Source organism: Phoenix dactylifera, chromosome 14, assembly GCF_009389715.1.
Source record: "Phoenix dactylifera cultivar Barhee BC4 chromosome 14, palm_55x_up_171113_PBpolish2nd_filt_p, whole genome shotgun sequence".
Lineage (NCBI taxonomy): Eukaryota > Viridiplantae > Streptophyta > Magnoliopsida > Arecales > Arecaceae > Phoenix > Phoenix dactylifera.
In genome coordinates, this window is record NC_052405.1 from 19,422,536 (window position 1) to 19,435,272 (window position 12,737).

Below are 12,737 nucleotides of genomic sequence, written 5' to 3' on the forward strand. Positions count from 1 at the left end.
ATCATGCAGCACTATTTTGGCTTTTTCACACTTAAATTAAATAAGGATAAGGATTTGGATGCACTTCAGTGTGCTATGCATGCTCTTGGAATTCAGGACTAAATAGAATATGGTTAATAGCTTGCTATTTATAGTTGCTTTTATGGCCAGTCCATCATGTTAAATTCCTAAACCAAATACATTCGTAAGTAGGTAATAGGTAGGTATACTTATGCATATGATCATGCAGCACTATTTTGTCTTTTTAACACTTAAATTAAATAAGGATAAGGATTCATCCAACAAATCTGTGCGTACTTGACATAAATCCTAGGTTTAGCCAGATCTGGTTCCAAGGTTCGCCGTACCGGTACCGAACCCCGTACCGGTGCCGCACTAGTATAGGCGTACCGAGTGTCGGTACGGTACCGTACGCTCGATACCGACCGTACCGACATTGGTGTACCGATACCGGTACCCATCGGTACGGATACGGTACGCTCGGTACCGACTGGTACCGACCGGTACAGCGAACCTTGTCTGGTTCGCTTAAACATGTGATTTGAAGATGTTTATATGTTGCATATAGATTGTTTTTCCTAAAGATGATATTGATAAAACGTCTTTGTATTGTATGCGATAAGGTATTCTAGAAGAATGCATGAGCTAACTTGCTTTTTCACAAGATATAATGAATCTGATCATCTGATTGTCCAAAGAAAACCCTAACCCTTTCTTTCCTTCTTCTCATCCCATTCCTTCTTCTTCCCTAAACAGCACTTATCAGCCTCTATTTTAGGCTTGGTGGAGTATGGTGGTTTAGGTGGGTCCTACTAGGTCAGTCATGAAGGCAGGTTAGATCCACTATCCTAAGTAGGTCAGTTGGTTGAGGTTGGTCACAAGACTGACAAGTTGAGTCTATTCCTCAGCAATCAGAGGAGCACAAGAAGCCAAGTGTGCAGGCAGACTTATTTACATGTAATTCTTCTTCCTTTTGTTTCTATTTCCATTTCTTTAAGACATTACATGTAAAGGAAGTATCCCCTATTTGAACTTAATAAAAATACTAAAAATTCAAATTCCTCAAGAATAAAAAATTGATTTCCCAACTTTCACTCAAATTCTAAATTTTTGGCCAAGGTCAAATTTCAACTTCTGAATGCTTAAAGTGTTTCTCAAATCTAAAGGTTTTGTTCATTCTATTAAACCTAAAAAATCATGAAAACCCAAAAGTCCAGCTCAAAAAGTTTTATTCATTAGTCTCCAACTCATATCACCTATTATAGTGCTATTCAGTTTTGGTTTATTTATACAACAGCCAATTTTCAGATTTTTGTATGCACTCACATATATGAATTTTCCTAGATATAAGTTGGGTTATTACAAATATGCTGTCAGATAGCACAAGAGGAGGTTACAGCCTATACTTACATATCCTCTAATCTGGGAAGGGTGTTATGGTTCTTTCACCTGGTTCCTGATGCTCCTTTTTTTAAAATTTTTGTCATCTTAACGAATGCCCAATCTTTTCTTCAAAAAGAAAAAAAAGTTGAAGACTAAAGCTGATATTATTTACAATATGAGAGTGGGTAGAGGAAATGAATTAGAAAAAGAATGCAAGGAAGGTAAAAGAGAACAAGAGTCAATGGGAAGAAGAAAGGTGGAAGGGAAAGTGGAGAGATTTAGAGCTGCAAATTTAAAATTTTATCTAAGTGAATCCCCCTTATTGTTGAACTCTACAGCTTTTCTTTCTAGGAAATGAAATGCTGAAATGCCCATCATATGTGGATCAGTTGGCCTCCATATGTTATCATTGTTTGCCATCTGGACCATCTCTAGTGCACTCTTTTTACCCGCGGGAAGCCCACATGACATTGTAAAGCCCTTAGTAGATGATAGATTGAATATGACTGATGGTCTAATGGCATTCTAAAATTTCTAACATCTTTAATTTGTTGAATTTATTTAGTCGAGCTTTTCTGTGTAAGTGCATATGCATGTTTCAGTATTGGAATGTTTTCCATTTGAACTGCAGCTATTAGAATGAATTTGTTATTGTTCCAAAATTTGAAGATATTTTAAAGTTATTTTCTCTGTACACTAGCAATGTGTTTTAGCACTTTGTAGTGATGTTGTAGAATTAGCAATTGTTAGCTTGTGATCTGTGTATTTTGGTCTAACTCAATTTTGTTCTTGAAGTCAATTATATGAACTTTTGATATTGAGCAATATGACCTCAAGAGATTTGAATTCTTACTAGAAAAATGGATAATATGGCCTATAAATCTTTATGACATTTTTTTATTATATTGATGCTAGGTGCTGCGGCTATGGTCTGCTGAAAGCTGCAAATATCTGGATGAGTATTCCCTCCCGGACATGAACCCATTAGTCGATTGTGATTTTGATGAGAGTAAGGTAAATCAGTTCATTAAGTAAAAATGCCTTGAAACTCTATTCTAGTTAGATAATAATGCTTGATGAAATTCAGATTTGATTATATTTTGGATGAGAACAGGGGAGTCTGGTTCTTCAAAGAAAAATTCCTTGAGATTCTACCCTAGTTACAAAATGATGCTTGATTGCATTCCCTTCTTCCATCGTACTTGGAAGTATTCCGTAGATATCTGTAGATCAGCATCCATTTTTTTTTCACATGCAAATGCAGATCAAGATTTCTTCATCTTCTTCTTGTTTTTTTTTTTTTAAACATTATGACTATTTTTTCAGTGTGTTGCAGTCTGAGGTTTGAACACACTCACTAATGTTGTTCTCCATCTTAAGGTTTCATGTATCTGTATGATTTTGTTCAAGCATCACATTTAATAGCTTGTACCATATGGAAGTCATCCTTTAGTAATATCTTTACTTGGGTTGTCAATTGAATAAGCTTTTTGTGAGCAGCTCATACTTGGCACGAAATTCAGCTTGATGTTGGCTTCTTCTGTCTGTAACTAGCTGAGAATGAGCCAAAAGTTTTTGCACTCAAAAAACAAAAGAGCTGAATATGAGTTAAGCCTAGCTTGCTCGTCATTGACTTGAATAGTTCGATATACACACATGCATATATACATATACTTTTATATTCACGTATATGAATTATTATAAATTATTTATATCTTGTTTTATTATTTTATATTTTTTGCGAAGATAATTTAAAATTTGTATTTGAAGTGATTCATATATCATTCTAACAGATGTTTATTTTCTGTTAGACATTTTAGACTAGATCATAGATGTACAACACAAGTAAGCCAAAGGGATGGGATGAAATTAGTAGGATGGGAAAAAGGCTTACAGGAAGCCCTAGCCACCAGCCCTTTCTCTAACCCTCTCCTTTTGGCTATTTCCCATCCTTCTCCCTCCCTACCTACAAAGAAAGTCCTAGCCCCTAAACCATTCTCCTATCTTCTAACCTCCAAGATGACTCGATGACAGTTGAAGATGATGTTCGAGGAAAGTCCTAGATCCAACCCTTTGTCTCTTCGGCCCTCTCATACGGTTGATGTTCTCATCTTTGTGCCAGGCAAGGTCCATGGAACCATCTCGAACCACCTGACTTGGGGAGTAGCGAACTGAACTAGGCCAAAATCGGGACAATCTTAGGTTCTGTTTAGGTTAGGACCAAAACTGGTCAAAACCACTTCGAGTCAGGTGGAATTGTCCGGTTCTAGACAGTTTTGAGCAACACAGACCTGATTTGTCTGGGCCGAACTAGTTCTAGTTTATAAAATTCCCGTCCCCCATTACGATTATGACCTTTCCATTAGCTCCTTCGATGAGGGCTTCCTAGTCCTTGACGGCACCAAGCAAAACCATAGTGTGGGGCTTCGCTTCACTTTCTCTCAAATCTTCTCCATGCCAGACATGTAGCAGATGATAGATTCGCTGCTGAGATCATCTCTATCACCTCCACTAACTTTGGCTCTCACTCTGCCGGCTATTTCCTTGCCTTGAGATCCTCGATGCCTTTTGGCACCAATGATGACCTTGGGCTTCACCACCGACCGCCATCTTTGCTGACAGTCAAACCCATGACTCCCTCGTCCCTTCTTCTCTCTCTAAAACTTTATGGGTAAAACCTAGGTTCTAGGTTAACTAGCACTTGACCGATACTTGCATCAGTATGGTATAGTACCATATATACAGACCCAACACTTGACCATTAATGGGAAAATTATATTTTTACATGAACTTAATGAAGAATTCAGATATTGCTTTAACAATGGTTGTATTCAAAAGCAAAAACGAGATGAGTTTCAAATGGTCAAAAATTACAATATTTACCAAGAATTACATTCACTGGCTTAACTACAAAGCAGTTGAAGTTGACGAATGATTTTATTTTGATGCTTCAGTCTTTTTGTATTATCTAGATTGTCGGTATGACTAGTGCTCAACTATGCATATGGAGGCGCAGAGGTCAAAGAAGCATATTTCAATTACGTGAAGCTATCTTCCAACATGGCTTATGCATGCGGTGAGCAATCAGATGCTTATAGATCTGTAATTATTGTTTAAGATTCGGTAGATTTACATAACTTCTTTCATGGAAAATGATGCTGTAATGCGGCAAAGAAAATTTTATATAATTGTCTTGATCTGCACGCACAAAAAGTTATTATTTGATAGGTATTGGTTTATTCCTAGACATGTTAATGCCATAATTCCTATGGAATACTTCAGTATCTTTGTAGGGAGAGACTTAATTTTGTGTTGAAAGGACATGAGAGACGATAGAAGTAGCATTCTTAGACAATAATGAGAGACAGTTGGGAACTGCTTCAAGTGCCAGCAGAATTAGCCTGCAATAGGAATAACTGAGAAAAAAGGAATTGTAAAACCATCCTAGAATAGTTGGGTAAGGCTTGCTAGTTATTTTCACGTTGATGATATTATTGTGAAGTTTACACGGTTGCAAACATCTAAGTTAATACTGTTCCATTAGAGGTTTGAACTGGGCATGCAGCTGCTATCTTCTCAAAGCAATTCAAATCCTTCCAGTGTTTGGAAATATTCATCACTTAATTCCAGAAATATCTGGTTGCTTATCTTTATATCTACATGGTGAAGTTTTTCTCCTTTCTTTTTCCATCGACCAATCAATGGTGCTTATTTAACTTGCCTTCTTTCATTGCAATTAAATGCTTAGAGCTAATATGCAAGCCATATTTTGTCTTATCGAATAAGAACATCTTATTAAAAAGAAACACATTTCTTGATGTGCATATCTAATTGCATATGCTAAAAGTGTTGCATACTAGCAATGGTAGCTAGATGCATGACATGAGTGTCAAGTGTCCGGAAGAATCAAAAAAAGAATCTTCTAAAAATTGCATATTGGAACGCATCTGCATCTTATAAATGTATATGTAAATATGTACTAGTTTATATGCATCACAAATTATGAGTTAAACCTATGCTCTTTAAGTTCGTAAAATTTGATAACGGATAGCTATTATCTTAGACTTGATAATTGCTATATAGAAGTGCCAAAAGCATATATGCCATGATGATGACATCATGATTTGATGATTTGAATTATCAAAGAGTGTCATGGAGTATCCCAAGTGTTTGACACATCAAAAAACTCAATTTAAGTGTCTAGGTAATCTAAATCAAGGTCTGCCATAACGACATACCGGTGGGCACTAGTATCTGTACGGTTTCGGTTCATACCGGTTTAAACTGGTACCGAACTGGTACCTTTTTCGCTAAACGCGCGCGCCCTCTTGTTAAATGCCATAGTCCGTGTGGGTGCGCTACCCCACGCGCCCGCGCGGTTCCGAGCGTTCTTCTCCACGTGTGGGGCGTGCTGCCTCGCACGCGGGCGCACGAGGAAGTCTGTCAAGAACCCCTGCAAGCCACATCGCCAGGGCAACAGGCCAAACGAAGGCTAAGGGCTTCAAGGAGGCCCAAAGGAGCAAATGGCGAGCATTGAGGCAGGTGGGGCATGGTTGATGTGGGCAGAGGCCAGCCACCACTTGGTTGGCCGAGAGGAGTAGCGGATAGCGCCGCGCATAGGCCATGCCCAGCGCCTATGTGCGGCACCAGCAAGCCACTAGCCCTGCGCGCGGCCCCCGGGCCTACGCGCAGCGTCCCCGCCTAGCGCGACCCAGACCCTGCATGCACGACTCTCAGGCATGCATGCGGTGTCCACGCTGAGCGCGACCTCGATCCTGTGCACACGGCTCTTGGGCTTGCGCGCGGTGTCCACACCAAGTGCGACCACCAGCAGTAGCCCAGGTGCCCGCCTGCAAAGACCGTGCGCGCACAGCGCCTGACCGCATGCAATGCCAGGCTGATGGAAACCCCCCAAAACCACATAGCCATGGCACTCAGCCCGGCGAGGTCCAAGCAACACTCAAGGACCAGATCGGGCAATTGATGAGCCTAGAGGCTGATCAAGCCTTAGACAACCAAAAAGGGCAAAGGCAAATAGGCCCATACGTAGGCCAAGACCAGCGCCTGTGCACAACGATAACACCAACAACAGTGCGCAGGACCAGCCCGCATGCCAGAATTCGCCCCATCAGCACAATGGGCGCCAACCGAGCAAGGTAAGGGCCGAGTGCGCTACGCATCAATGTCTGCACATCCGGCCAGCCAAGCGCGCCCGACCAAACGAGCACACCATCCAAACGAAGCAATGGCCGCGCGCGCTGCGCACAAGTGCTTGTGCGCCCGGCCAGCCGCGCACACCAACCAAATGAGGCAATGGCCGAGCGCACAACTTACAAGCTTCTGCGCGCCCGACTAGCCGTGCGCGCCCTTGCGCGCGCTCTTGCCCAAGCGCGCAATCTAGAAGCTTGGGCGCGCCCATCCAGTTGTGCGCGCCCTTGCGCACGCTCTAATCTGATCCTAGCAGGCAATTTGGTGCGGACACGAGTACTGGACTGATTATTTTGCGGGATCATGGTTGTCGCAGGAGGATGGTCCAGCCACTTTCGTTGTGGCTGGATTGATTGATGTTATTTTTTATTATTTATTTATTTTATGTGGGTAAGATTAATTTGCATATTGTCTTTTGAGGATCTTTTTCGAATTGTTTTCTTCGTTGGAACTTATTTGTTATTTTGTGGCCCTATATATATATAGGGCATGCATTTGTTTATTTTTCGATGAATTAATGCAAGAAAATTAGTCTTCCTCTTCCTCCTCTCCTCTTTTCTTCTTCTTCCTCTTCTTCTCCTCTTTCACGCTGCCTTCCATCCATTGCATCCGTCCTGCATCAGCTTTGGTATCAGAGCAGGGCTGACTTTGCCTCTGTTGCTGAAGTCAAGGGATCCAGTTTATGGACGGACCTCCGCCGATTCCTTTTCGGCCTTTCCCTCATCTGCATTTTGCTAGAGTATTTGCACCGCAAACGCCGGAACGCACGGAGGGTCATTGCACGGCACGCATTCCGAAGAAGAAGGGTCGTTCCCTTTCTTCTTTGTTCTCTTTCCTCTCCATCATCTCACCCACCGTGAAGAGAAAAGGGGCAAAGCCCTCCCGTCGGTCGATTCCGACCCGGCGCCAGTCCACCGGTCTCCTTCGCAAGACGCCGTCGCCGCCTCCGTCCCCCAGCGCCGCTGCCTCCGCCGCCATCTCCATTCCCTTCCCTTCCCTCTCTCGGATCTCACACAGAGAAGGAAAACCCCATCACGGTTATCCCCACGGCGGCTCGGGAGGCAAATAAGCCAGCCTCTGCTTCGTGTTCCTCTCCAGCCGTCGCCGTGCTTGCAGCCACCGCCGCCACCGCTTCGTCACGCCGCCGATTCGCCATCGGACACCACCGTGCTTCCCCGGAGGCTTCGGCAGCATCTTACTGCCACCGTCCATGGCCGGATCCAGGCGAAGGACGTCACCGCCCCGCTCGCCGCCGCCCCAGCACACTCCTCCACCGGCGAAGCTTCCCCGCAACCACCGCCGCGAAATCGGGATTCAGGCGTGATCTCTCAGAATCGTCGGAGGTTGAAGACGATCCACTGTGCGGGTAAGGTCTAGACCCGTTAGCCCCTTACCCATTAACCCGAACCAATTCAAAAAAAAAAAAAAATAAAATTCAATATTGCGGATCGGACTGTCTTAACGGGTTGTGTCTGTTAACCCGATAACCCAAGTCCATTTGGGTAAAAAAAAAAAAATAAGCCGCTGCACGTGATGCGTAAGTCACGCACGTGCCGCGGTGTTCTTCCTCCCCTTTCCTCTTCTTTATTTTTCCGATCCTCTTCCTCGTCTCTCCGATCACCGCCTCCCGCCGCCCCACGCCAGCTCTCCGCCGTCACCGCTGCCAACACCATCTTCTCTTTGCACCACCGCGCCACCCCGTTTCTTCCCTCTGTCGCAACAGCTGCGGCTCCGCCAAACGTCACCGGCTATTTGGTACCCGCCACCACTTCCCACACTGTCCCACCACCACCATTTCCCTCGGCCTTCCACTGCTCTCTGCGCCCCCGCCCTTGTCCCACCGCCGCTGCCATCTCTGCTGCTTGCACCACCGCGCCGCGCGCCGCCCCCGCCCTTCCGTACCGCCGCTTGCCGCTGCTAGTCGCTGCCGCGCTGCCGCGCCGCCGCGTTGCCGTCGCCGCCGTCGGCTGCTGCACCACCACTGTCAACTCTGACAGCCATCAGCGAGCCATCGCAGACCGCTCCAACCGCAGCCGCCATCAGTTGCTCCGACCACCTCCACGGGAATTGTCGTAGTGATGACCCTGCAACACCGTGACCATCTTCCCAGCATCATCTCAGCCTGAACATCTTCTGCAAGCACAGGCCTCTATCCAGTTTGGGTCAGCTCTGTTTCCCCTCCCCTGCAGGTTACATTTGTTCATTTAAATTGGCATTAATTATCGCATTTTGTGCTTGGTGATTAGTTCCACATATTCAAACACATGCAACCACATACATCCACAAGACAACCAGAAACCCTAGTAGTCACATTTCTTTAATATTAACTGTGGAGCTAGATCAAATCGGGGAGACATACGTGGCTCCGTGACACCTTGCATAGTCCGAGAACTTGGTACTACTTGTTTGCAGCTACTTGTTGGCCTGCGTCTTATATTAATTTTCAGTTCGCAATAACTATTTGCTAGGGAGTAGTTTTAGTTTATATTGAGCATCTACTTTGCAATTTTGAATTCATTTCATGCATTAGGTCTACTTAGGAACCTTTATAGTTGGTCGGCTCATCCATTTTGTCATTCATTTTATGCATCTACGTAGTGGTCGTGTCGCATCTCATCATGAGTCCCACCTAGACATGGATTCCAAAATTGAAGCCCTATTAAAAGCTATCCACGACACTAATGCCCAAGTTCAAAAAACTAATACTCAAGTCCAAAATACCAATGCCCAAGTCCAAGCAAACAATGCCCAAATTCATGACTTAACCACATTGTCCACCCAGGTTAATGCCCGACTCGATTCAATTGAGGCTTCACTTCAAAGGTTTATTGAATCCCAAAGAGCTAGTATTCCCCATTTACCGGGTCTTGATGAGGACGACACCGTAGAACAAATCTTAGAACAACAAGGCTCGGTTCGGCAGGACAACTTTGATAATAGGTCTGTTCCAGGTCCCCATCATGCCTTCCCTCGCCCTAGAGGACCTGGTTCCATTCCTCATGTTGATAGAGGTCACCGACATACCGTAGAACCTAGAGAACCTCGTGACTCGGATGAAGATGTAATGCGAGGCATTAGGGTTGAAGCCCCCACTTTTGATGGTCGTCTTGATCCGAAGGTCTTCTCCGATTGGTTACGCGAAATGGACCACTTCTTTGAGTGGTACAATCTGTCGGAGGAAAAAAAGGTCCGATTCGCTAGAATGAAACTCTTTGGTCGAGCTAAGTTGTTTTGGCAAAACACTGAACAACTGTTAGCCAGGAGACATCAACCTGCTATTACAGATTGGGTAGAAATGAAAGAAAAATTAAAAGAAAAATACCTTCCATTAAGTTATCAAGCTGACCTCCTAGGTCAATGGAACAATTTAAGACAAGGTAGCCGCACAGCTATTGACCACATCGCCCAATTTTATGAATTTATGATGCGAAGTAATGTAGCTGAAGATGAACGTATGATCTTGAGCCGGTTTCAACGAAGCCTAAATGATGTGCTTAGGAAAGAACTTGTCCTTTGTGAAGTGGCCACCTTAGACCAAGCCTATACATTTGTGCAAAACTATGAGCAATTCTCCAAATCTATGTTTGCTAGGCGCCCTGACACCAGGCGGCTTCCCACTAGTGCCCAACCATCTGGACCCAGACCCCAGTCGGTTCTGTCCCACCTAAACCCTTTTCTTCTCCACCTATCCAAAACCGAGATATTAAAGGCAAAGGAATTTTAGGTGAACCTCCAAAGACAAGCTCAAGAATTCAGTGTTTTAAATGCCAAGGGTTTGGTCATGTTGCCTCCCAATGTGCCAATCAGACCCTTGTTATTGATGCACAAGAACAGAAGGATGACATAGATAATTTGGAGGAACAAATTTATGAGCCTAATTTAGATGATATTCAAGATGTCGAAGACGAACCTGAGGAAGAATCACACACTTTAGGCTGTATCCGACCTACTCCCCAGATAAGCGCCCACGAACCTGACCAATCCACTATGAATGTAGTAAGGTGTGCAATTACCCAGCCTAAGGAGACTGATGACTGGAGACGAACCTCAATTTTCTACACTTACATTAAATGCAGAGAAAAAGATTGTAAAGTTATCATTGATAGCAGGAGCTGCATTAATGCGATATCTTCCAGCATTGTCGCCCGCTTGGGTCTGACTCCTGTGTCCCAACCTCAACCATATAAGGTCTCCTGGATCGACACGTCGTCCATTAACATTGAGGAACGGTGTCTTGTTCCTATTCAAATCCTTTCTTATAAAGACACTGTCTGGTGTGATGTACTCCCAATGGACGTAGGTCATCTGATATTAGGTAGACCTTGGTTGTTCGACCTCGATGTCACCATCTACGGTCGAACTAACTCTTGCTCTTTTATATTCCAGGGTAAAAAGATTAAGCTTAATCCTTTACGGCCCAAAACACTAGATAAGAGTACGAACAAGAGTAAATCAAAGGGGGAAGGAACTCCATATCCTTAGTCCCACGGAATTTGAGAGGAACGTATTTAATGACTCTCTGGTGTTTGCCCTGCTAGTTAAAAAACTTCAGCCACATCTTAAAAGCACATTATCGGCTGAATCCCTCGCTATCCTCGAGGAGTTCAAAGAAGTTTTTCCTGAGGATCTTCCGGATCATCTACCCCCTTTGCGTGATATTCAGCACGCCATTGATCTAGTCTCGGAAGCTACTCTTCCTAACTTGCCCCATTATCGGATGAACCCTTCTGATCATGCAGAGCTCCTAAGGCAAATTAGCGACCTCCTACAAAAGGGATTTATTCGGAAGAGTCTAAGTCCTTGTGCCGTACCTGCCCTTCTTACTCCAAAAAAAGATGGGACTTGGAGAATGTGTGTAGACAGTCGGGCTATTAATAGAATCACGGTCAAGTACCGTTTTCCTATTCCCCGGCTCGACGATATGTTGAATATGATGGCAGGAGCCACGATTTTCTCCAAGATCGACTTAAAAAAGTGGTTACCATCAAATCCGGATTCGTCCAGGAGATGAATGGAAGACAGCCTTTAAGACAAAAGATGGCCTCTATGAATGGTTGGTAATGCCTTTTGGCCTCTCAAACGCTCCTAGTACATTTATGGGAGTGATGACTCAAGTACTACGACCTTTCATGGGCAAATTTTTAGTCGTGTACTTTGACGATATCCTTATTTATAGCCAATCTAAGGAGCAACATTTAAGCCATTTGAGGCAAGTTTGTACGACTTTACGCAACGAGAGCCTCTATGCTAACCTTAAGAAGTGTTCATTTTTCACTCCTCACGTAAACTTCTTAGGGTATATAGTCTCCTCTGAGGGTTTATCTGCTGACCCTGCGAAAATCACTGCAATTGTTGAATGGCCTGAACCTAAGAATATTACTGACATCCGTAGTTTTCACGGCCTGGCCACATTTTACCGTCGTTTCATAAAGAGGTTCAGTACACTTATGTCACCTATCACAGATTGCCTTAAACGAGGTGACTTTCAGTGGATACGCGCAGCTGCTAAAGCATTTCATGACATTAAGAAAAGAATGACGGAAGCGCCAGTTATGCGACTCCCTGATTTTAGCAAAGTTTTTGAGGTGGAATGTGATGCATCTGGCTTAGGAATAGGTGGTGTGCTTAGTCAAGAACGTCATCCTATAGCCTATTTTAGTGAAAAGCTGAATGAGGCTAGACAAAGATATTCCACCTATGACAAAGAATTTTATGCAATAGTCCAGGCTCTACGGTATTGGCGACATTATCTCCTTCCAAATGAATTTGTTCACTATTCTGACCATGAAGAACTTCGTTTTCTTAACTCCCAAAAAAAACTTAATCATCGACATGCCAAGTGGGTTCAATTCCTCCAGGATTACATTTTTGTCCTCAAGCATATGTCAGGTGCTGCGAACAAAGCTGCTGATGCGCTAAGTCGACGAGTAACTCTGTTGTCCGCCATGTCTGTTTCCATCACCGGTTTTGACAGACTTAAGCTCGATTACTTGTCTTGCCCAGATTTTGGCCAACTCTATAATGCCCTAGCTGATGGACAAGGACCTTTGATTGATGGTGTTTATCTTCAAGACGGGTACTTGTTCAAAGCTTCCAAGCTCTGCATTCCGCGAATTTCTGTACGCGATTTCTTGATACGGGAAGTG

At 43.9% G+C, this 12,737-nt stretch overlaps 1 protein-coding gene across 6 annotated transcripts in view; it reads left to right on the plus strand.

Annotated features, from left to right (window-relative positions):
* LOC103697300 (F-box/WD-40 repeat-containing protein At3g52030) overlaps positions 1-12,737 on the plus strand; it is a 61,085-nt gene that overhangs the window by 10,044 nt on the left and 38,304 nt on the right. For all 6 annotated transcript variants that reach the window (XM_039133875.1, XM_039133869.1, XM_039133871.1 and 3 more), the window contains 2 exons: positions 2,299-2,397; positions 4,356-4,459. In XM_039133875.1, coding sequence (XP_038989803.1) covers positions 2,299-2,397; positions 4,356-4,459 — 203 coding nt within the window. The remainder of the gene's footprint in view (positions 1-2,298; positions 2,398-4,355; positions 4,460-12,737) is intronic.